Source organism: Callospermophilus lateralis, chromosome 4 (genome assembly GCF_048772815.1).
Source record: "Callospermophilus lateralis isolate mCalLat2 chromosome 4, mCalLat2.hap1, whole genome shotgun sequence".
Classification (NCBI taxonomy): domain Eukaryota; kingdom Metazoa; phylum Chordata; class Mammalia; order Rodentia; family Sciuridae; genus Callospermophilus; species Callospermophilus lateralis.
In genome coordinates this window covers 109759547-109784758 of record NC_135308.1, presented here as the reverse complement: position 1 = coordinate 109784758, position 25212 = coordinate 109759547, and the positions used below count along the sequence as shown (strand labels likewise).

General features: G+C 39.8%; 1 protein-coding gene and 2 non-coding genes across 5 annotated transcripts; 2 read left to right on the top strand and 1 right to left on the bottom strand.

The window, feature by feature from the left end:
• The first annotated feature begins 232 nt into the window (after positions 1–232).
• Pym1 (PYM1 exon junction complex associated factor) lies at positions 233–22032 on the top strand. 3 transcript variants are annotated; one of them, XM_076853017.1, is made up of 4 exons: positions 235–380; positions 884–1014; positions 20574–20667; positions 21068–22032. In XM_076853017.1, exons 2-4 carry the CDS (start codon positions 981–983, stop codon positions 21549–21551), a joined length of 612 nt encoding a protein of 203 aa, XP_076709132.1. In that variant the 5' UTR covers positions 235–380; positions 884–980; the 3' UTR covers positions 21552–22032. The 3 variants fall into 3 exon arrangements, with proteins under 3 accessions (XP_076709130.1, XP_076709132.1, XP_076709131.1); XM_076853016.1 differs by having other exon boundaries at positions 340–425; XM_076853015.1 differs by lacking the exon at positions 884–1014 and having other exon boundaries at positions 233–380.
• Positions 9102–9165, bottom strand: LOC143398701 (U7 small nuclear RNA). The gene has a single exon (XR_013091304.1). It is a non-coding gene; the product is annotated as a U7 small nuclear RNA (small nuclear RNA).
• On the top strand, positions 10714–10786 carry Trnav-cac (transfer RNA valine (anticodon CAC)). Its single transcript has one exon. It is a non-coding gene; the product is annotated as a tRNA-Val (tRNA).
• Positions 22033–25212: the final 3180 nt, after the last annotated feature.

Here is a 25212-nt window from a genome sequence, read left to right as displayed (position 1 = left end):
GGATTTAGCCCTGAGGAATTACAGCTACAGAGGAGTGGGGGAGGGAGAAGTTTGGGGTTCTTTGAAGAACAATTGAGGCTGGAGGCAGGGCAGACCTGCCAAGGGAGTGACCGTGTGGGCCGGCTGGGATTATAGGCTAGCTATCCCGCTTTAGATCCTCAGCTCCCAGAGACTTGCACGAGGTTGAACAGAATACTAACTGGGTCCGCCCAGATGCCTTCACTCTGCCTTGACCCTAGGGCTCACCCCGAGGAGACTCCTCCGGTAGGCGGCCAGGGCAGGAAGTCACTTCGCCACCGAGTGCCCAGGCTGCCCGGTGCTGCCCGCCCGCCCCAACTCGACCATGAAAGCCAGCCGCAACCCTGAGGGTGTGGGGACAGGTGACCAAGCCGCAGCGGCCACCGACTTGCAGGCCTCTTTCTTAGGTCTCGATCTAGAGTTAAGCTGGGCAGCGAGGGCAAACGGCATGCCAGTTCGACCTCCCCACCTTCTAAGGGTTGTTGGGGTCTTCCACATGCCTCCAGCAATATTCGTGCACTCTAGTACGTTGCTGGAGTTTGCCGGCCCCGTGTCACCAAGTCTCCTTGGTATCTGGGTCAGGTCAGAGCATGAATAGTCTTCCTTTACTTCTGTATCGGCCCCCTCTTTCGGGTGCAATTGGGCCTTGCGCCCCTTTCCCCTCGCATGTCCTAGATGTACAGCTCTGGGATGAGAGAAATTGTGTGTCGGAACCTCTCCCGCTCCCAGCTGATTTACACGCACCAGGCGCTTAAGGGTGATATGGGTGGCAATAAGAATCCAAGGCTTTATTTTATCAACTATCTCAGCTTTTAGTCCCCTCTTCCTTTCCCTCGCCCACGAAATGGTGCACTCTTCCTTTAAGACTAAAATGGTGGCTTGCTACGAACAAGACTCCACTTCCGGTAGTGAGGGGGCGGGACCCCAGTCCGCGCACGCCGGAAGTGGTTTGCGTTTTCAAGATGGCGACTCCCTATGTAACTGACGAGACCGGCGGTGAGTGCGGGAGTCGCGGACTCGCTTCTCCCTGGGCTCTCGGGGTAGGGGTTCGTACTTGCAAAGGGGTCTGTGCCCCGCCCATCCCGGGGCCCCTCCTTTGTCCCGCCCCCCGGACCGCCTTCCCCATTCATTCTCTCCTCCGGGGTGTCACCTGCGCCCCCTTCTGGTCTGGTGTTTGGGGGGTCTCTGCTTCCGGTCACCCAAACTCAGGGTCTTTCAATGCTCCCTGCTCCAGGACCCTCACGGGCCCTCAGTTTTTCTGCAGCGATTGGAGCTCCCATATCTCTGTTTGGTTCTCCAGCCTTATGGACTCCTACACTCTTACTTCCGTCCAATTCCAGCCCCCTGCCCGCCCCCCCCCCCATGTCTTAGTTATACCTGTTTCCTGTCCTACCCATCCCTGTTTTCATTCTTTTTCTCGAAGCTATATCTACGGAAGACCAATCCATTGCTACCTAGTTCCTTTCCCACTCTCTCATCTTGATTTGTTGGGTCACTGAGGTCTAGATGTGTGAAGGGAGGAGAAACTTAATATAACTTTCAACTTGAGTTTTTTCCTTGATGGAGCCACCTATCTCTACCTCCCCCGGTGATGATAGGGATTGCAGAATCTAAGGTGAGAGAAGGCAAACAGGAAGGTGTCTAGTGACTTCTCCCAAGGTCTTTGGTTGATAGAACCTACTATTCCTAATGGCTTGAGAAGAATTTTAGCCTGATTATTTGAGATGCCAAATAATGTCTGCTGTGTATGTGAGAAATTGAAAAATAAAGGCTTTCTTCATAGTTTTGTCTTATCCTAATAATCTTGTCTTTAGAAAAATGTGCATGGTAGTAATATCGACCCAGTGAAGGTGAAATAGGGTAATATATACGAAAGTAGTTTGTAAAATGCTATGTAAGTGCGAGGTGATTATGTTTTTGTAGCCTGTATGGTATATGTGAGTCTTCTGTGTAGGTGACACCGAGCATGTGCAGTGGTATGCACAGTGTGTTTTAAAATGCCACTTGTTCTGTTGCTTTATATGTTTCTTATATCTCAGCCCTCTATCTTATGGTACCTAATGACAACCCAGGTCTCTCCTCTTCAAAGTGATACACCATCTTTGCTTGTGCTGATTGTTCAGTTTTTCTTTAATGTGTTCAACTTCTAATGTATGTTCTGAAAATACTACTTATCATCCAGTCCTTTTTTTCCCCCCTAAATCCTGACTTAATAAAAATCCAGATATCACATCTCCCTTACCCTGCCATAAGGAGACATTTTCTGTTCCCTTTGCCTGTGTGGGAAAGAGGGAGGAATAAACTGTTCTTTTCCACTCCAATACTGCTTTTTGATTATTGGCCTACCATTGTCACTGCAATCTTTGTAGAAGGTATTGCCATGCAATTATAGTAGTTTCTTTAAAACTTCAGTGCCATTATTTACTGTCCATAAGGACCCAGACCCATCAAACCATATTGTTTTCTCTATGCTGTTTCTTGCTATTATTCTCAGTGTCTCTAGCACTTTTGAAATTCTCTGATCTCCTGGTTCCTCAGCATGAGACCATTGACTTACCTTTCTATTTTCAAACCAGATATATGTTAGAATCACTACAACCTGGACCTCATCAGTGACACTTATAAGATCAGGCAAGGCGGGCAGTGACCAAAGGATGAAGATTTAAAAAGGCCTTTGAATGAGGCTTTATTTGAGATATCACTCCTGGGCGGAACTCGATCACACCAACAGAGTGTCATTAAATTTCCAGGTGTCATTAAATTTCCCATGACCATCTCTCTAATCTTTTCTACTCTCTGTGCCCCTCCCTTTTAATTTTTCCTTTTATGGCAGATAAGCTCACTATGTTTCATTGAAAAATCAAGGAGAAGGGTCTGAGGAGAAACCGCGTGGGAGCTTGACTGGACTGGAATTTTATGGGGCTTAGGCAGGAAGGGAAGGGCTTGGGACAGGAAAATGTGTTTTTAGAGTCCCTTGTCCCGCTGGAGTTGGTGGAAAGCTGGCTGAACTCCAGGATTGTCCAAGGGGTCCTGCTGATTGACAGGTGGTAGTCAGGAGATCCTGCTAATTGGCAGGTGTTTCCATGGGGGCCTGGTTGATGTTTCTTTCCCACACAGGCTGCTTTGTTCTAAGTCACTGCCACAACCTGACAACACTACCAGTACCTTCCCTTCAGGTACCCTCCAAGTACTTACTTTAGCCTCCTTACCAGTTACCATCTTCTTCTTTTTTTCTTCTTTTTTGTGATACTGGGATTAAACCCAAGGTTTTATGTATGCTAGGCAAGCGGTCATCCACTAAGCTACATCTCCAGCCTTTTTTATTTTATTTTAGGACAGGGTCTCACTAAGTTGTTCAGGTTGGCCTTGAACATGTGATCCTCCTTTCTCAGCTTCCTATGTAGCTGGGATTACAGGCTTATACCACTATACCCAGCTCCTTTACTTTTTTTAAAAACTGTATTTATTTATTTTTTAGATGTTAATGGACTTTTATTTTATTCATTTAGTTATACACAGTGCTGAAAATCAAGCTGCCTCACACATCCTAGGCAAGCCTTCTACCATTGAGTCATAACCCCAGCCCTCCTTCCCCTTTTTGACTACCTCAGATCTACAGAGGCAGCTATTTGTCTTTTTTAGGTGCTCTGATTCTTTTTTTGTGGGAGTGTGCAGTGTTGAAGATCAAACCCAAGACCTTGAGCATGCTAGGCAAGAGCTGTACTATTAGAGCTTCATTCCCATTTTTCTGGTTCTTGATCCATTCCATTTTGTTGAGTCTACCAGTACCTTATGATTACCTTTGCTGCTGCTTAGTTAGACCTGTATGGCCAACCAATTTGATACTATCTTTTTCATTTTCTTAGTAATTTTGATCTTCTATACTAAGGCAAGGGCTTCTGTTATATTGAATCATACCTATCAACTAGTTTCTTGGCTTCTGTTTCTAGACTGTTGCATGTTGCTAGAGAAAAAGCATAGAAACTAGCAGATTCCATATAATGTTAACTTCTGTCAGATCACAGCTTCTCTACAATACTTTTTTCCAGGTGTCATTAAATTTCCCATGACCATCTCTCTAATCTTTTCTACTCTCTGTGCCCCACCCTTTTAATTTTTCCTTTTATGGCAGATAAGTTCACTATGTTTCATTGAAAAATCAAGGCATGTCATTTCTGTTTCTTTCCTATTCACAGGCAGATTTATTGAATATCAGGTCTAAACCTATTTCCATTTCCTCACTGCTTAGTTTGTTCCTTAACTACAGTTATTATTCTTAGCATCACCCTGTCTCCTGAGTTGCCTATGCCTTTTTATGGTAGCAAGGGCTAGACCCTGGGATACTCTTAACACTGGCTACATCCCTAGCCCTTTTCATTTTACTTATATATTTTAAATTTCTAAATATTTATTTATTTATTTTGTTATTGAGGATTGAACCCAGGGGTGCTTAACTACTGAGCCATGTCCCCAGCCCTTTTTATTTTTTATTTTGAGATAGGATCTCACTAAGTTGCTTAGGGCTTCGCTAAATTGCCAGGACCAGCTTTGAACTTGGGATCCTCCTGCTTCAGCCTTCCGAACTGGTGGGATTACAGGCATGCATCACAACACCTGGCTTCTCTTCATTTTATTTTATTTTTGGTAATGGGGATTGAACTCAGGTACTCGACCACTGAGCCACATCCTGAGCCCTATTTTAGAGACAGGGTCTCACTGAGTTGCTTCATGCCTCAGTGTTGCTGAGGCTGGCTTTGATCTAGTGATTCTCTTGTCGAAGCCTCCCGAGCTGGTAGGATTACAGGATTGGGCCACTACTCCTGGCTTTTCCATTGGAGAAAGGACCTTGCGGAATTGCCTAGGCTGGCCTTGCACTTGTTATCTTCCTGCCTCAGTCTTGGGAGTCACTGAGATTATAGGTGTGTACTAGTCACAATGCCCGCTGTCCATTGGAATTCATCTGACATTTTTCTCATGATTAGATGGGGTTATGTATTTTGGGGATAAGACCATAGAGGCAGAGTGATAATGATGTAGGATCACAGTGATTTTTTTAATATTGATATTGACCATGGTCATCTGGTAAGGTAGTGGTTGTAAGGCTTCTCTACTGTAGAGTTTCTCTCTACCCTCCTCCTTTCCATTATATTCTTTGGAGGGAAGTCACTTATGCAGCCCAAACATCAAGAATAGGATATTAGGTTTTTTTCCTTAAGGACAGAGATCATTTGGAATTATTCTGCACAGGAGATTTCTCTCCTGTTTATTTTTTCAAACATTTATTTATATCAATATTGACATTGATTTTTTATTTTATAATTAGGTTTTTTAATCCAATACTATATTTATTTTACTGCTTGACTGTTTCAGCCTTTATTTATTGATGCGGGGGATTGAGTCCAAGGCCTTGTGTGTGCTAGGCAAGCACTTTACTGCTGAGCTACATCCCTAACCCTCAACCTTTTAGACATTGGGAACTCTTTATTTTTTTAGCTGGCCCCTTTCTTCTTTGATATACAAAGTAAGCTCTCCTTTTGAAGATGTTCCAGGCTCATCATGTATATATTTCCTGCTTCAGTTCTAGAATCAGCCATTTCTCCAAGGAATTTTTGTTCATTTTTTTTTGGGGGGGGGTACTGGGGATTGAACTCAGACTCAACCGCTGAGCTACATCCCCAGCCCTATTTTGTATTTTATTTAGAGACAGGGTCTCTCTCACTGAGTTGTTTAGCACCTTGCTTTTGCTGAGGTTGGCTTTGAACTCGCTATCCTCCTGCCTCAGTCTCCTGAGCCACTGGGATTACAGGCATGCCCTTTGTTCATTTTACTGAAGAATGATGTTAGAAAGTAGAAACCAAGATCGGAGCACTAGGTCTTTTCATTGCTCTTGTATTTTGAATCATCTTTTCCTTTTTTTTTTTTTTTTTTTTTTTTTTAGTAGTACTAGAGATAGAGATTGAACCCCGGGTGTTCTACCACTGAGCTGTGCTCCAGCCCTTTTTATTTATTGTTATTATTATTTTGGTACTGGAGATTGAACTCAGGGGCACTTGAACACTGAGCCACATCCCCAGCCCTATTTTGTATTTTATTTAGAAACAGAGTCTCACTGAGTTGCTTAGCACCTTGCTTTTGCTGAGGCTGGCTTTGAACTCGTGATCCTCCTGTCTCAGCCTCCCAAATTGCTAGGATTACATGCATGAGTCACCAGACTTGGCTTTTTACTTTTCTCATACCATCTACCACCTCCTCCCTTTTACATCAGTTGTCAAAATATGATTTTTTTTCTTTTTTTGCTTTATTGGGGATTAAACCCAATTGGGGATTGAACACCAGGAAATAATTCCTGGTGTTAAAAAGGGGATTGAGGAGACTGGGGATGTTAGCTTAGTGGGAGATATGGAGATAGCATGCGCAAGGCCCTCAGTTCAATCCCCAGCACTTCAAATAATACTAATAATGATTTTTATTAATCAAAGATAGAAGGAAATTTTCTTTGCTTGATGAAGATTTTATCTCACAAGGTTAAAGTTTTATCTCACTCTACTACTAAGCTACAGCCCTAGCCCTTTTTTATTTTGAGACAGGCTTTCACAAAGTTTTCCAGGCTGGCCTGAACTTGTGATCCTTTTACCTCAGCCTCCTGAGTTGCAGGGATTACAGGTATGTGCCACTATGCTCAGCTTTAAATATTCTTTCTTTTTTTGGTATTAGGGATTACACCCAGAAGTGTTCTACCACTGGGTTATTTCCCCAGTCCTTTGTATTTTTTATTTTGAGATAGGGTCTTGCTAAATTGCCCAGACAGGCCTCGAATTTGTGATCCTCCTACCTTAGCCTCCTGTGTAGCTGAAATTACAAATATGGATCCCTAAGCTGTTCTAGCAATTAAATTGAACCGCAGGAGGAGGTTATAGGAACCCCAACTGGTGGCCAGTAGGTCAGAAGACTCAAAAGCCTAAACATGCAACTGGATCTGAAGTGAGGAATAATCTGATGAGACTGAGCCCTCAAACTGTGCTACCTTCAGGTACAGAGTGTCTGAATTAAATTGAATTAGAGGAAGTCCAGATGGTATCTGCTGCAGAACTGGTTGCTTGCTTGTTGGTAGGAAGAAATCCCCACACATTTGGAGATCACAGAAGTGATCTATGTTTTGAGCATAGAGTAGAAGAAACAGTTTATTTTTCTCTATATAACTACAGAGGTGCTTATTCCCTTCCTTTCATTCCATCCTATCCCACATAACCCCTGAAACACTCCCAGGATTTCCAGGAACACAGCTGGAAAAATATTGAGATAAACAATGTAGACACTACAACTGCAAAAAGGTCCTAATGTAAGGAAAGTGACACGATAGAAACCAAACTGTTGTCTGGTAAAAAGCACCATCATGTAAATTCGTGATGGAAATAATTCCTGGTGTTAAAAAGGGGATTGAGGAGACTGGGGATGTAGCTTAGTGGGAAATAGCTTACCTAGCATGCGCAAGGCCCTCAGTTCAATCCCTAGCACTTCAAATAATACTAATAATGATTTTTATTAATCAAAGATAGAAGGAAATTTTCTTTGCTTGATGAAGGTTTTTGTCTCACAAAGTTAGCATTATACTTAATAGGAAAATATTAGATATATTCTCTTTAAGATAAAAAGGTGGGCTGGAGCACAGCTCAGCAATAGAGTACTTGCCTAGCATGTTTGAGGCCCTGGGTTCAATCCCCAGCACTGCAAAAAAAAGGTCACATACAGAGAAAGAAGTTATGGATGCCCTGAATTTGGGACCTCCTGCCTCAGTCTCTCGAATCAAGGGATTATAGGCATGTGGCACTGTGCCTGGCTAATTTTTTTTTTTCTAGTTCTTATTTATTTATTTACTTTTTTCCAGTTTTTGGGTTTGAACCTGGAGCACTCTACCACTTCCCAGCCCCTTTATTTTTTATTTTTATTTTTTCTTTTAATATTTATTTAGTTGTAGATGAACAAACAGTATCTTTATTTGTTTTTATGTGGTGCTAAGAATTGAACCCAGTGCCTCACACATATGAAGCAAGCACTTTACCATTGAGCTACTACCTCAGCCCCTATTTTTTATTTTGAGATAGGGACTCATAAAGTTGCCAAGGCTGGCCTTGAATTTGCTGCCCTTCTGCCTCGGCCTCCTGAGTAGCTAGAATTATATGCATATGCCATGACACCCAGCTTGTTGAAATATTCTTTTATTTCTAGTGGCATTACACTTATTTCTTCTTCAATACTTAGCTCTATGGCCTTGGGAATTCTTCTCATTAATGAAATATTGTGAGAATTAAAATTTAATTAAAGTCGGCTGGGGTTGTGGCTCAGTGGCAGAGTGCTTGCCTTGCACATGTGAGGCATTGGTTCAAGCCTCAGCACAAAATAACAATAAATAAAACAAAAATAGATATTAAAAATATTTTAAAAAGTTTAAATAAAGCAATGTACATATCTGATACATGTGTCCAAAGCACTCTTTTGTAATTATTACTATTATGTAAGGGTTAGTGTATGGATTGGCAGAGATTATATGCCAAGTGTCAAGCATTATAGTTGAGCTATTCTAAGTGCCTGCTAAAATTTTAGTTTCTATTATTCTACAAATATTGCTGTGACCTTTTAAATAACTTGTCTAATCTCTAGTCTCTTTCTGTTCCATCTCATCTGACATACTATAAGGTTACTGCTTTTTTTTTTTTGATACCAGAGATTGAATCCAGGGGCCACATCCCCAGCTCTTTTTTATATTTTATTAGAAACAGGGGCTTGCTCAGTTGCTCTGGGGCTCACTAAGTGCTAAGGCTTCATTTGAACTTGTGATCCTCCTGTTTCAGTCACCTAAATCACTGGGATTACAGGCATGCATCCCCATGCCTAGCTCTATATGTTTTTAGTATCTTGCCTTTCACTTAACCTTATGACATTAATTCTCTCTCTCTCTTTTTTTTTAATGCTGGAAACTGAAGCCAGAGTTGCTTTACCACTGAGCCACACCTTTAGCCCTTACCTTTCTTCTGCCATTGGATTTTTAGATTATTTCCAGAACTTTTTTTTGTCTGCTATGGGGGTGGGGTTGTTTCTTGCAAAAACTAGAAAATCTTTTAGGCAGATTCTAAAAGAGCTGTAACACTCTAAAAAAAAAATTTTTTTTTTTTTTTTTTTAAAGAGAGAGAGAGAGAGAATTTCAATATTTATTTTTTCAGTTTTCGGAGGACATAACATCTTTGTTTGTATGCGGTGCTGAGGATCAAACCCGGGCCACACGCATGCCAGGCGAGCACGCTACCACTTGAGCCACATCCCCAGCCCAATAGTCTTTTTTTTAAAATAATTTTCTTGTACCTTTATTTTATTGATTGATTTTTATGTGGTGCTGAGGATCGAACCCAGGGCCTCGCACATGCTAGACGAGCGCTCTACCGCTGAGCCACATCCCCAGCCCCTAAAAAAATTTTTTTATAAGAACTTCGTGAATATTTTTGCACATAAATCTTTGCCTATATTTAGGGTTTTTGTTTTGTTTTGTGATGTGGTTTGGGAATTGAACCTAAGGCTTAGTGCATGCTTGGCAAGCATTCTACAACTGAGCTGTACTCCCAGCCCCTCATTTAGGGTTATTATCTTAGAATAGATTGCCCAGAAGGATACATTTTGATTTATTTTTTTTAATTCATATTTATTTATTTTACACATTTAACATATCCTTTTAATATCCTTAGTACTTTTTTTTTTTTTTTTGGCACTGGGGATTTAACCCAAGGGCTCTTTATTATTGAACTACATCTCCAGCTCTTTTGGAGGTTATGGTACATGCTTGTAATTCCAGCAACTCAGAAGGCTAAGGTAGAAGGATTGCAAGTTTAAAGCCAGTTTCAGCAACTTGGTGAGGCCCTAAGGATTTGGTGAGACCCTGACTCAGTATAAAACACTAGAAAAATGCTCTAGGGATATGGCTTGGTGGTTTAGCGACACTGAGTTCAATCTTCAGTACCAAAAAATAAAAATATATAAATACATACATTAATTAAAAGGGCTGAGAAGGTAGCAGTGGTAGAGCAGCCCTGATTCAATCCCTAGTACCAGTGTAAAAGAAAGACTGTAACCTTGGGAGCCCTTACTCTGAGTTCAATTTTTGATGCAGTTTACTAATTAACTTTGGGCAAGTTATTAAATTTCTCATTTTCTATAAAACTGGAATAATACTTTGGAGTTGTGAAAATGAAATAAGATAATATTTATAAATATTGAATAAAGTATTTGGCAAGTACTCAAAGATTGCTAATGTTATTATTTGGGAGTTAACTTTTGGGAGTTAACTTTCAGATTGATACATGGACTCTTCATGCTACCTGCTTACGTTAAGACATGACTCTCTAGTATGAGCACAGACTAGTTTTCATTCTAGTATTTGTCACATATTGTATATTTGCCTGTACCCTCTGGTGAAACTGGGCTTTATAGGAAAGTAGAACATCAGTGTGATAGTAAGTTTTGGCATCAGACCTGAGTTCAGAATGTAACTACAGCTAGCTATATGCTACCTTTATAAGATCTTAGACTAGTCTTTCTTATTAATACTAGAGATTGATCACAGGACCTTAGGCATTCTAAGCAAGCACTTTATCACTGAGCTATATCCTTAGCACGCCTACATCTTTTGAAACAGGGTCTCCTAGGGCTGGGGATGTAGCTCAGTTGGTAGAGTGCTTGCCTCACATGCACAAGGCCCTGGGTTCAATCCCCAGCACCCCCCCCCCCAAAAAAAAAAGGAAGAAAAGAAACAGTGTCTCCTAAATTGCATACGATGGCCTTAAATTTGTGACCCTCCTGCCTCACAGTCCCAAATAGCTGGGATTATAGGTGTGTACTACAATATACTACTCAATCTCTGTAAGACTATTTCCTCAACTTGTAAATAATATTTACCCACTGTTCCTGGTGTAATGTAGCTACTCATTAATAAATGCTTATTTGTAATCATTCATAACATACTGTGAGTTTTCTACTGCTATGATTTTGCTTCTTGTTGTTCCTATTTGTTTCTCTTTTCTGCCTGTAAAATATTGGCTGCTTATTTGTTGTTATTATTATTATTACTATTACCTAATCTTTAATGTCAATTTCTTAAGGTTTTCCTAGTTTCCTGCTATCTTCCCTCATCAAATGGAGTATGGTTATTTATTCCTTATCTGCATCTGTTTGGTTACTTTTGTCATTTATACGTTTGTCTTATTTTTTGCTTGCCCAGCTCCCCTTACTTAGAATGTACATTTTTTTGAAACTAAGCACCATTTTGCTTGCTTATATTGTTAATCCTAATGGCACTTAGTACAGTACATTTCTCATAGGAAGCTTTCAATAAATGTTTGTCCTTTTTTTTGTTGGTATCAGGGATTAATCCTATGGTGCCACAAACTAAGCACTTTTTATTTTTATTTAGTTATTTTGAGACAGGATCTCACTAAATTGCTTAGGGCTTTGCTAAATTGCTGAGGCTGGCTTTGAACTCAGAATCCTCCTTCCTCAGCTTCCTGAGTCCCTGGGATTACAACTGTGAGCCACTGTGCCTATTTATCATATTTAATTAATTTGTAGTCTAGCTTCTGACCACCATGCTTTTCCAAAGCTGTATTCTTGGAGATAACCAGGTATTTCCAAATTGCCAGAAACAGTTGACTTTTACTCAGTTCTCCTTGTCCTAGATCTCACTGCAGTATTTAATAGTGTTAATCACTTACTCCCTTAAAATGGTACTTTCAACCCTGTTAATCAACTACTGTTACATAAAACTCTTTTGGTCTCCATGGCATTATTCTGTCCTTTTCTATGAATCACTTCATGATTTTAGTACCTTTACTTCCTTGAGAGAAACAATCATGATCATTTTCCAGGGTCATTCCTCCAACTCTGATCTCTTTTTTGGAAACCACCTCTAGCTAGGTCTTATCATTGGCCGGAGATCATCCTCAGGCTCATCAACACATCTTTACCAGTCACTTTCTCTAGTCCCTCGGCGTTCTCCCAAGCCTTGCAATGTTGTCTCTTTGCTGTCTTCCTGCGACCCCTCAAACAAGGCCCTTTTTAGATTAAGAGTTTTTATTACTAATAGGTTTAAGGAAAACAAGTTGAAAATTATAAAACAATAAATGTGGGAAATGACAAAGTTTAAAAAACAGAATAGCAGTCCCTAATCTGTACTTTCTGATTCTCTCAAAAATGTTATCTGAAAGTCCTGATATTCTGCCCTTGGTTTTTATTTCTAGGGGTGGGAATCGCCAAACCTCTCCCTTCTTTTTGACTTCACCCTTGGATACCATCAAGGCCAGAGGATGGAACCAAGATAACATAAAATAGGTGCTCCTATGTGATAATGAGCTATTTGTATCTCAGAGGGCTTCCATACAGGATGGTCATTCAAGAAGCTCTGCCCTGCTTTCCTCACAATCTATCTTTACTTCTCTTAATTCTTCAACTATGCAATAGTGCCCCTTTGTCAGAAGTTTTGTTTTCTATGGTTTCAGTTAACTGTGATCAATTCAAGTGCAAAAATACAGTATAGTACAATAAGATATTTTGAGAGAGTAATAGAGACCACGTTTAAATAACTTATTATGGTATATTGTTATAGTTATATTTTATTAGTTATTGTTAATTTCTTACTGTGCCTAATTTATAAATTAAGCTTTGGCATAAATATGTATAATTAGGATAAAACAGTATACAGGGTGAGTATCCCTTATCCAAAATGCTTGGGACCAGAAGTGTTTTGGATTTTGGATGTTTTTAGATTTTGGAATATTTGCATATACATAGTGAAATATCTTGGGATAGAATCCAATTCTAAACACAGCATTTATTTATGTTTCAGATATACCCTACATACACAGCCTGAAGGAAATTTAATATAATATTTTCAGCGTAACTGCATTTTGACTGTGATCTATCACATGTGATCAGGTGTGGAATTTTCTGCTTGTGGCATCATGTCAGCAATCAAAAAGTTTCAGATTTAGAGCATTTCAGAGTTTGGATTTTTGGATTAGGGATGCTCAACCTGTGTATAGGGTTTGGTATTATCTGCAGTTTCAAGCATCCAGTGTGGATCTTGAAATATATCCCCCCTCTGATAAAAGGGGCCTGCTATAAACTCTATGCATTTGACTTAAATATTTCTAGTATTCAATATTACTACTATTATCTCTTTCTCCCTGATTCCATGTAAAACATTGATTGTCTAGAATTGAATTAGTTATTTTCACAAAGTTTTCCTTTCTGGACTTTGTATATGTCAGTGGTTTTTATTCTTCCCACTTTCCACATTCAAGAGTGATATTGTAATTAGTTTGTGTCCTCATTTATTATCTTCCTCACAGGAATGTATGCTATATGCAGGCAAGAATCTTGCTTGCTTTATTCATTATTGTATCTCTAGCTTCTGTTACAGTGCCTGGCACAACAGTAAGTGCTCAATAAACATTTAAAATCCATGTGTGAATAAGTGTTATTACCATATGCCCTATTTACCCAAAAATATGGGGTGAAAAACAAGATAATATATATGAAAGGCATCAAATTAAATTCATTGTAACACTATTTTTATTATTTCCTCTCCAATTCAAATCTTAGCAGTCTTTGCATCTTGTTCATTTATCCTTCATAATGGATTTTTCTTTTCATTTTCCTTTTAATGCCACAAAGAATATCCCAGTTAGGTCTTCTTTTGTTACAGCTATTGTTTTCATTTTCTCCACTTTAAGTTTATTGTATAGTCACCCCTTCACATTCATGGGTTCTGCATCTACAGATTCAACCAACCTCAATCTATTTTCAACAGATTGAAAATATTCATGGCTGGGTGTGGCATATACTTGTAATTCCAGCTACTAGGGATGCTGAGACAGGAGGATTGCTTGAGCCCAGGAATTTGGGATCACCATGGGCAACAGAGCAAGATCCATCTCTTTAAAAAAAAAGTTGTTTTTTTTTTTTGTGTGTGTGTGTGTCTCTACTGAACACGTCACTACTCTTGATTTTCTTGTAATTATTCCCTGAACAATGTAGCTTACAAGAATTTATATATCATTACGTTGTATTAGGTATTATAAATAATCCAGAGATGATTCGAGTATATGGGAGGATTTGAAAAGGTTATATGCAAACATTATGCCATTTTGTATAAGAGACTTGAGCACCTGAGGATTTGGTGTCCTGAGGTGTCCTGGAAACATTCCCCCACAGATGCTGAGGGATGACTACACTATATTTTCAAATTTATTTATTTATTTATTTTTTTGGTACTGGGGATTGAGCCCAGAAGAATTTTACCATTCAGCCATATCCATAGACTTTTTAATTTTTTATTTTGAGACAGGGTCTGTCTAAGTTGCTTAGGGCCTCAGTAAGTTGCCAAGGCTGGTCTTGAGTTTGCAATTCTCCTGCCTCAGCCTCCTGAGTCACTGGGATTAAAGGTGAGCTGGGATTACAGCACTGTGCCCAACTCGGGTTAGATTTAAAAGCATAGCTTTAAGCAGATCGCCTGTACTCCATTATAGGTCTTTGGTGTTCTCCTGCAATCTAAGGCTTAAATTCCAAATGCAGTAGAGATTGGAGATCTTTCATATACTCACTAGTTTATTCTAGTTTCTTTTCTCATTATATATACCTTTTTTTCCAAAATTTGGGGCTGGGGATGTGGCTCAAGCGGTAGCGCGCTCGCCTGGCATGTGTGTGGCCCGGGTTCAATTCTTAGTACCACGTACAAAGATGTTGTGTCTGCCGGAAAAAAAAAAAAAAATATATATATATATATATATATAGATATTAAAAAAATTCTCTCTCTCTCTCTCTCTCTCTCTCTCTCTCTCTCTTTCTCTCTCTCTCCTCTCTCTTAAAAAAAATATGCTGGATTCTTGCTACTTCATGATATACTTAAACTTTCACATTTATTAATTCAACCAATATTTACTGTCTTCCGTGAGCCAAGCTCTTCGCTACAAAGTTAAAAGACAAAGTCCTTGCATTCAAACAAGCAAACAATTACATTAAACATTAGATCATGATAAAGGCTGAAATAGGTGTTATGTGTGCATGAAGGGCAGCTTCTAACTTGGCTTGTGTTGGGAAACTCAGGGAAGGCTGCAGTGGAATGAATTTACTTAAAGATCAGTAAGAATTAGCTAACATAAGAAATAAGGAAAAGGGAAATAAAGCAAAAAGACATAGACAGTAGAGGCACAGTTCTGGGTGAGATTTGTGACTATTTCTGTGGCTAGAGTAGAAAGCGAGTGGCTGCCTGTGTGTTAGGAGGCTGGAGACTAGCAGGAGCTAGGTCAAGAGGACCTTCTGTGTGTGACTCCATGTAAGAACCCAGAGGGAAATAGGAATCCAGGAAGAATTTTAAGTAAAGGTTCAAATATTTTTTGCCCCTTTGCTCTTGTTCCTTTACCTTTCTCTTTTTTTCTCAACTCTGCTTTCACCTTCACTTGTCTAAATCCTGCTCATTTTCCAAGGATCACAATAAGTGCTGTGTCTCTAATCTTTATGAATTATTTGGTCAAGATAATTTTGCTGTCCTTAGTGTACCTATAATTCTCTAAGCCACCTAAAATTACATATTTAAGAAATCCACAATATGTCAGCAACATTAAAGGGAATATTTTAAAAGAAAAAATAATTTTTCTTTTGTCCTGGATATTGACTCCAGGGGCACTTTAGCACTGAGCTATATCCCTGGTCCTTTAAAATTTTTTTATTTTGAGACAGGATCTCGTGCGCGCACGCGCGTGTGTGTGTGTGTGTGTGTGTGTGTGTGTTGCTGAGGATTGAACCCAGGGCCCTGTGCATGCAAGGCAAGCACTCTACCCACTGGACCATAGCCCCAGCCAAGACAGGGTCCTTTACATTGCTGAGACTGGCCCAAATTTGCAATCCTCCTACCTCATCCTTCTATTTTGTGGGATTATAGACGTGCTCCACCATGCTCAGCAAAATGAAGTATTTATAATTTTATTACCCTAATGTAACATTTTCATTATTGCATATCCTTTTCTAAATTTACAAATATTCATAACATTTAATTGTTGAAATCATGGGTGGCCAGGCTCCGTGGTACATGTCTGTAATCCCAGTGGCTCTGGAGGACCACAAGTTCAAAGTTAGCTTCAGTGATTCAGCAAGGCCCTAAGCAACCTTGTCTCTAAATAAAATATTAAAAAAGGACTGGGGATGTGGTTCAGTGGTTAAGTGCCCATGGGTTCAACCCCTGGTACAAAAAAAAAAAAAAAAAAAAAATCATGGTATATGTATAATTTTCTTATACTTTCTATTAGATCACATCATAAGATTTTTTGAAAAATTTTATCATTGTGTGTGGGGGGTGGGTAGGTATCTGAATTTGATGCCAGGGGTGCTTTACCAGTGAGCTACATTCCCAGCTCTTTCTTTTATTTTTAATTTTTTTTTTTTTTTTTTTTTACTTTTTGAGACAGGTCTTGCTAAATTGCTGAGGTTTGCCTTGAATTTGTGATCCTCCTGCCCCAGCTTCCTTGAGTACCTGGGATTATAGGTGTGTGCCATGGTGCCTGGCTTCTGTCATCATTTAAACATATATACTATGTATATTTAGCCATTCTTATAAAATTGGATGTAAATTTTGTTTTTAATTTTTATTCATAGATAATGCCATAAGTTTTACATAATTATATTTTCCTCTTTCTTTGTATTTTTTCCTCTTGGAACTATTCCTTTATGTTAATTCTTAACAGTAGGATTACTAGAAATGTATTGAGTTATTTTTGATTTCTAACTTGCTTACCTCTCCCCTAGTCAGTGAATCACCAAGTATGGTTGATCCTTTGATAATATATTAGCATCAGTGTCTTCTTTGAGTTCTTTTTTAGCCAATTCTGCCTCTTCATGCCAAGATTACTACAGTCTTAGGAGGCTGAGGCAGGAGGATTGCAGATTTTAAGTCCAGCCTGAGTAATATAGTGAGACCCTGTCTCAAAAAATACTAAGGGCTGTGTCTATAGCTCAGGGGTAGAGTGCCCCGAGGTCAATCCCCAGTAACCAGGGTGGGGATGGGGGAGGAGAAAAAGATTATTGCAGTCTTTTTTTCTAACTGGTTTCCTTAGACTCCAGTGTTTTTCTTTTCCAATTTACCTTCTCATCATGCCGGATTAACTGGTCTAAAACACTGTTTTGAATAAAGGATTTATTCATATCCAAGGCTTTACAAAAATGCTTTGGATAAAGGATTCATTCATTTGACAAGTGTTTATTGAATGCATGCCATGTGCCACATGTTAAACTCCTTAACTGGCATTCAAGATCTGAACATTGGCCTTTCACTATACCAGTCCTTTCTTTGGCTCAGCCAGACTCCTCTACTTGCCATCTCCTGAAAATGCCATCTGTATTCTCACATCTGAGTTTTTGTTTTAGAATGGACTTCTGTTTCCGATCCATTCTGTCTGCTTTCTCATTTCCTTTAGTTTGACCCTTTCTTCAGAGCCCACACTAGTCTTAGTCCTTTCATGAAGCTTTTCAGGTTTTTTGTTTTTGTTTTTGTTTTTTTTCATTCTTTTGTTTTTATTCTTGTGTCTATACTATCACTCCTGGCCAAAAAATATCCTCCGTATTTCTTTTACTCATCTGATAAAGTCCAAATTCCTTGACCTTGTTTCTAAGACCTTCTAAGATCTGGTCCCATTTCCCTTTTTCTTGCTACTGGGGATTGAATCCAGAGTGCTTAACCAACTGAATCATGTCCTCAGCCCTTTTTAATTTTTATTTTGAGCCAGGGTCTCACTAAGTTGCTTAGCTAGCTAAATTGCTGAGGCTAGTCTTGAATTTGTAATCTTCCTGTGTCAGCCTCCTGAGTTGCCTGGATTACAGGCATGTACCACTGTGTCTGATCTGGTCTGGCCTGGCCCGATTTTTCATTCCCAGCCTGACTACTGCTTTTTTCTTTTTTGGGGGTACTTGGGGTTGAACCCAGGGATGTTTTACCACTGAGCACTAAATTACATTCCCCAATCTTTTTTTTTTTTTTTTTTTTTTTTCTTATTTTGAGATAGGATCTAAATTGCTTAGGGCCTCCCTAATTACTGAAGCTGGCCTTGAATTTGGAATCCTCCTGCCTCAACCTCCCAAATCCCTGGGATTACAGGTGTATACCACTACATTTAGCTGATATTTGCATTTTGAAAAAAAATCAATTAATGGAAAAATACATAATCCTCATAGAGGTCCTAGATTTGATTTTTCTGCCTGTAATCCCAGCAGCTTGGCAGGTGGAGGCAGTGAGTTCACCAGCTCAGCAATTTATTGAGGTGCTAAGAAACTCAGTGAGACCCTGTCTCTAATTTAAAGAATACAGAATAGGGCTAGGAATGTGACTCAGTGATCGAGTTCCCCTGAGTTCAATCCCTGGTACCCACCACCAAAAAAAGTACTACAGTTTTTTTTTTTTTTTTAAACGAAATTATATATATATATATAATTATATATATAATTTTTAAAAATGGTTTTGCCATTTCTCTTTTTCCAGGTTATCCCTATTAAAGTAAACAACATTAAAGGCTTGGTATGTGTCCTTCCACACTTTTCTCTTTGTCCTCATACACAGACAACATAGAATTTCTGTTTTGGTGCTGGGAATCAAACCCAGGGCTACATCCATGCTAAGAAGCGCTCTACTACTAAGCTACACCTCCCGCCCTTTTTTTTAGACAGGGTCTTGCTGTGTTGCCCAGATTAGTCTCAGACGCCTGGGCTCAAGCAATCTTCTTGCTTCAGCCTCCTGAATATTGGGATTACAGGCATGACCTGTGTTCATAGACCTTTAAGTCCTGCCTCATGCTTCACCAAAAATGGGACCCATGCTTTCTACCAGAGATTCTGAAAGTGTTCTCCATGACTCTTGGAGATGGGGGTGGTGCAGGGGCCTTAAAAACCCTTTTAGGAATTCTGTAAGCAAAAACATTTTCACAGCTGGGTGTGGTGGTGCTTGGCTATAATCCCAGCAGTTGAGGAGGCTGAAGCAGGAGTTTCCCAAATTCAAGGCCAGCCTCAGCCATTTAGCAGCCCCAGTCTTACAAAATAAACAAAACAAAAACCTGTCAGATATATTTGACAGTCATTCTTTTGAAAATGAAGGAAGGAAGCAAGCCTGTCATTTCAGACGAGATCGTGAGATCAGGCGTGTTCAGGGTGGTATGCCGTAGACAAGCCTGTCATTTCAAGGAAAACAACTGACAATATTTATTATCAATGATAAAATTCAAACCCTCCAAAATTAGAAGTCTGGGAAACTTCAGCTACTGTGAAATTTACAACTTCCTAGTTCTTACAGACTTTTCTGAGGAAATTAGTGCATTTTTTTTGAATTGTAACATAAATAAATACATAACATTGTAAAATAAGACTATAAAGGGAGCTGGGCATAGTGATGCCAGCCTGTAATCCCAGCTCCTCAAGAGGTAGAGGTAGGACCATTGCAAGTTTGAGGCCAGCCTAGGCAATTTATCAAGACCGTATCTCAAAAAATAAAAAAAATGGCTGGAGATGTAGGTCAGTAGTATAATGCCTCTGGGTTCAATGCCCAGTACCAAGGGTTGGGGATGTTGCTAGCTCAGTGGTGGAATACTTGCTAGCTTGAATGAGGCGCTGGGTAAAGGGTTCCTAAAGTAAAAAGGTTTGAGGACCTCTACACGTTATCCTGCAACTCACTTTTTCACTTAGTATACCATACACACTATTCAATGGTAGTACATTTATATTTAACATCCCCCCCCTTTTTTTTGTACTGCTGAGGGGATGCTATAGCACCTGGCAGCTATATCTAACATTCTTTTTAACAACAGTATGGTGTTGTGTTGTGTGGATGAACCAAAGCCATTTAATCATTCATCTGTTGATTACTACTTAAGTTACTTTCAGCTTTTTGCTAATTTCAATAATTATCAACAAGTATCCTTTATGTATACTCTTGTGTACTTGGTGCTTTTCTTTGATGTCCTCTTACAATTGTTTTGTGTTTCTTTCTCTCTCTTTTTTTTTAAGCTGAAGATTGAAACCAGGGATGCTTTACCACTGAGCCACATTCCCAGCAGCCCTTTTCATTTTTTTAAATTTTGAGACAGGGTCTTGCTAAGTTGCAGAGTCTGACCTTGAACTTGTGATCTTTTTGCCTCAGCCTCCAGAGTTGCTGAGATTATAGGCATGTGCTACTGCACTCAGTTTTTGATGGAGTCTCACTATGTTGCCCAGACTGGTGAATAATTGGGTCTATGCCTATCCTCTCTTGCCAATTAAATTATAAAAACAAAAGCTCCTTGAGGACAAGGGTGGTATGTTGTATAGTGCATAGTTACTCAGTAAATAATGATGACAGGGATTGGGGTTGATAGAAGAGAAGATAACTTAGCAGTTTGCATTTGGTAGACAAGATAGGTGCTAAGGGAAATGCACATTTACGCATTCTTTCATCTTAGAAAATAAGAAAGAATAACTCTCCACCTTAATCTCTCTCATTTCAGGCAAGTATATCGCCTCAACACAGCGACCTGACGGGACCTGGCGCAAGCAGCGGAGGGTGAAAGAAGGCTATGTGCCCCAGGAGGAGGTCCCAGTGTGCGTGGTTAGGCTTGAGAAGGGCTAGTTAATGGGGTCCTTCCAGAAGTATAAATTATGTGTGCCCATAAATTCAGGGATGACTCTCCAGTACCCCAAGGAAATGGAAGGAAGGGTACTGGAGAAAGGAGAACAAGGGTGGGGTTCTCAGATGACTGAGGGTTACATGTGACTAGTCTTGATTCTATGACCTCTGATAATCAGAACCTCCAAATGCCAGTCACAATTTCAGATCCTAGGCACCCTCCAACAGCCTCTCCTGCAGAGCTAGGCAAAGTGGGGGAGGCACCTAAAGAGAGGAAGGAATTGGGAATGTTATGAGAATGAAGTGACTTGGAAGGTTAAGAATCAAAAAGTCAGTGATTCTTAGAAATTTGTTGACTTCTTTTGTTTTCTGCAGGTATGAAAATAAATATGTGAAGTTTTTCAAGAGTAAACCAGAGCTGCCTCCAGGGCTGAGCCCTGAGGCCACCACTCCTGTTACCCCATCTAGACCTGAAGGTGGTGAACCAGGCCTCTCCAAGACAGCCAAACGCAACCTGAAGCGAAAGGAGAAGAGGCGGCAACAGCAAGAGAAAGGAGAGGCAGAGGCCTTGAGCCGGACTCTTGACAAGGTGTCCCTGGGAGAGACAGCCCAACTCCCCAGTGCTCCACAAGGCTCCCACTCAGCCTCAACAGCTGCTTCTGACCCACCTGATTCAGCTGCCACCACTGAGAAAGCCAAGAAGATAAAGAACCTAAAGAAAAAGCTTCGGCAGGTGGAAGAGCTGCAACAGCGGATCCAGGCTGGAGAAGTCAGTCAGCCCAGCAAAGAGCAGCTGGAGAAGCTAGCAAGGAGGAGGGCGCTGGAGGAGGAGCTAGAGGACTTGGAGTTAGGCCTGTGAGGCCTTTGGAAATAGGGAATGAACTGCAGAACAAACCATGGGGCTCTCTGGGGTCCAGGGAAGTGTGGGCAGCAGCGGTCAGGAGGGGAACCCCTCATACTGACTCACTTCCACCTCTCGCTGCCCAACTCTGCCCTCCAGAGCCTAGCCTCTCCCTCATTCCTTCCCTTTTCTTCCAACTCCTAATTTTGGGACTTTCTCCCTCTCATTCCCAGTGTTCAAAATCTCAGTGTCTACCCCAGGTACCTTTGCTGCTGATTTGGGTGTCTTGTTTAAAAGAAAATCGGGTGGGTGGGACTCTCTTGGAGAACTGAGGTAGAGGGTAGAGAGAGTACGCCCAAATCTTGGAGTCTTGGTTCCTGTTCACAGTGTTTGAGTTATTTCCCTGTCTATCCTAATATCTCTCTCTTCCCCCACCCCACTTTGTCTCTTTCTCTCTCTCTCTGTTTTTCTTTTTTTAAAGAACAAGAATAAACTCAAGTAGACATGTCTGGCTTTGTCTCTTTCTTTCTTTCTTTTTTTCTTTTTTTGTGGTGCTGGAAATTGAACCCAGGCCTTGTGCATAGAAGGCGAGTACTCTACTAACTGAGCTGTATCCCCAGCCCTAGACTTTATCTCTTTCTTTGTTTTATCCCATAAATTTGGCCCAGAAATACACATGTTGGGAGTAATATTTCTTTTAATTTTAAAAAATTATGAGTGTATTACCAAATTAGCAACACTGATTTCTGTACATGTCTACTCAGATATCAGTAAATAGAAATTAGTCTTAGAATCTAATGAAACTTGGAACAGATTTTTTGTTGTTATTTTTAGATATACATCAGAGTGTGTATGTGTGTTTATTTATTTCATTTGTTTATTTATTATTTTATTTATTTATTTTGTTTATTTATTTATTTTTATGTGTTGTTGAGGATTGAACCCAGGGCCCCGCGTATGCTAGGTTAGCGCTCTACCGCTGAGCTATAACCCCAGCCCAGTAGAGTATATATTTTGACATTATACATACATGGAATGTAACATTCTAATTAGGATCACATTCTCGTGGTTGTTATTGGGAAAGGGAAACTTTTCTTGTTCTATCTTATGTCAGTTTAAATTTTAGGCTCGGCCACAGCTCAAGAGGGTAGAGAAGAAATTTTATCTCCTCTAAAAAATCAATTTAGAGGGCTGTGGTTGTGGCTCAGAGGTAGAGCGCTCGCCTACCATGTGTGAAGCCCTGGGTTCGATCCTCAGCACACATATAAATAAAATAAAAATAAAGATATTTTAAGAATATTTAAAAATATAAATTTAGAAAGTTCTAACCAGTATTGTTTCTTCAACTGAATAGAAAAAAGCAGAGCCTGATGCTTAATAAATGTAAATATGTCTTTAGTTAGCTTGTGCTGCCATAATAAAATAAAACAGACTGGGAGGCTTAAACAATAGACATTTATTTCTCATAGTTCCAGAGTCTAGAAAGTTCCAAACCAAGATGCCAACAGACTTGATTCCTAATGAGGGCCTCTACCTTCTTGCTGTATACTTTCATAAGCCCTTTTTTTTTTGTTTGATCCTGGACAAAGTCCCTTTTTATAGGGGCACTAATCCTTTCATGAAGATCCTACTTTTGTAACTTTGTCTAAACCTAATTCCCTTCTTAAGACCTCCTCTCTGAATACAATCACATTAAGGATTAGGGATTTAACATAAATTTGGAAGGGGTACAATCAATTCATAATATGTTCCATGATAATTATTTTTCTGAAAATTGTGTATATGTATGCATATATAATATAATAAATGTAATATATATAATAAGTTTGAAAACCACTAATCTAATCAATAATGAGGGGCTAAAGTATCACACATTGTCCTTCTTGTCCCTGTATTTGGGATGGGTGAGGCAAAAGAATATTGGTATAATTATTTCCCCAACTGTAAATGATAGTGAAGAAAATGAGCCCCTCCCTTTCTTTTCTACTCCGAGGCTGTATTATTTATTTGAAATTTCTCTTCTTGCATATGATTCCCTCTTTATATGGAAATAGCAAAAATTCTAGGGATCTGGAGGTGAATTATATTTGGACTAGCCATTTCCCCTCCTGTGCTCAGAGCCCATGTGTTGTTTTCTTATTGTCCACTAGGTGGTACTAGGAAGGTCCGATGTTTACAAATTATCCTATCCATAGATTGTACTTGTTTTCAAAGTAGCAGATTTATTCTGCTAGATTATCTTTTCTCTTTAGGCTCCCAAGCATTTCAGGAGAGAATGTCTAGATCTTGTTCCCCTCCCTAAATATAACCTAACTGAGCAAATTGAGGATTGAGAATATGGGATCAAGAGAGTACATTTTTGGGATTAGGTATGTAGCTCAGTGATATAGTACTTGCCTGGAATGTATGAGGCCCTGAGTTTGATCTCAGAACTGATTTGAAAAAAAAAAATACATTTTTTTTGGGGGGATGTCAATTCTGCCACCTGTCAATGATCAAGAATGCTTTCAATTTTCCCCTGGAATTTAAAGATACTAAATTGAAGTGAAAGGGATAGAAGTCATACTCCAAAATGAATAACTAGCTATGTCAGGGTAATAAATGGCTGAGAGAGGTGAAAAAGGCAAAATTAAGGGATCTCTTTCTTGGTTCTCTGGTTTGAATATGTCCCCAAAGTTCTAGTGTTGGAAACTCAGTCCCCAATGCCATAGTGTTTAGAAGTAGACCCTTTTATAGGTGATTAGGTCAAGAGGCATAAGCCCTCACGAATAAATTAAGGCTATTATTACAACAGTGGTTTAGTTATTGAGGGATTTGGTTTGTAATAAAAAGGGGATTGGACTCCCACCTTTCATGTGCTCTCTTGCTTTTCCACCTTCCCTCATGACACAGCATGACAGCCCTCCTTCTTGGACTTCCCAGCCTCCAGAACTGTAAGAAATAAATTTCTTTTTAAAATTCCCAGTTTTGGATATTCTCTTAGAATAAAATAAAATAGACTGATTATTAGAAAAGCAACATGTCATGAAGATTGAGCAATTCAGCATTTTTTTCCCATTTGTTTGCCTTTGTTTTTGTAGTACTAGTGATGGAACCTAGGTCCTTGTGCATGCTGGGCAAGTGCTCTGCAATAGTTTGGATATTGAATCCCTGCATCTCAAGGGCCCATGTATTGAAGGCTTGGTCCCCAGTCCATAACACTATTGGGAGGTAGTAGAAACTTTAAGAGCTGGAGCCTAACGGAAGGAAGGAGATATTGAGAATCCCCACCTTTCCTCTTTCTCTCTGTTTCCTGGCTGCCATGAGGTAAGGAGCTCCTCTGACACAAATTCCCTCCATGTTGCAAAATGCCACCACTGTCCCAAAAGCAAAAGGACCAGGCAAACATGAGGTGGGACCTCTGAAGCTGTGAGCCAAAATAAACCTGTCTTTATAAGATGATTTATCTCAGGTATTTGTTATAACAAATAACAAGAAAAAGAGAAAGCCGACTAACACATGCTCTACCACTGAGCTACAACCCCAGCCCTGGAAGACATTTTTTCAGGAGCCTTCCTTAGGCCAGGAGAATACAATGTTGCCTAAGTTTTGGTACCCCTTTTCTAGAAGCTCAAAGAAAACAGATGTAAACACCCAACTTGATATTCTATTAGGAGCATATACAGGGTGCTCTGAAGGA

What these genes read in the sequence shown, in the direction of transcription:
- Pym1 (XM_076853015.1), top strand. Translation starts at nt 344, where the DNA reads ATGAAAGCCAGCCGCAACCCTGAGGGTGTGGGGACAG. An exon ending in CCCTGAGGGTGTGGGGACAG is followed by an intron (nt 381 to 20,573) that starts GTGACCAAGCCG and finishes CTCTCATTTCAG; the next exon opens with GCAAGTATATCGCCTCAACA. An exon ending in CCCCAGGAGGAGGTCCCAGT is followed by an intron (nt 20,668 to 21,067) that starts GTGCGTGGTTAG and finishes TGTTTTCTGCAG; the next exon opens with GTATGAAAATAAATATGTGA.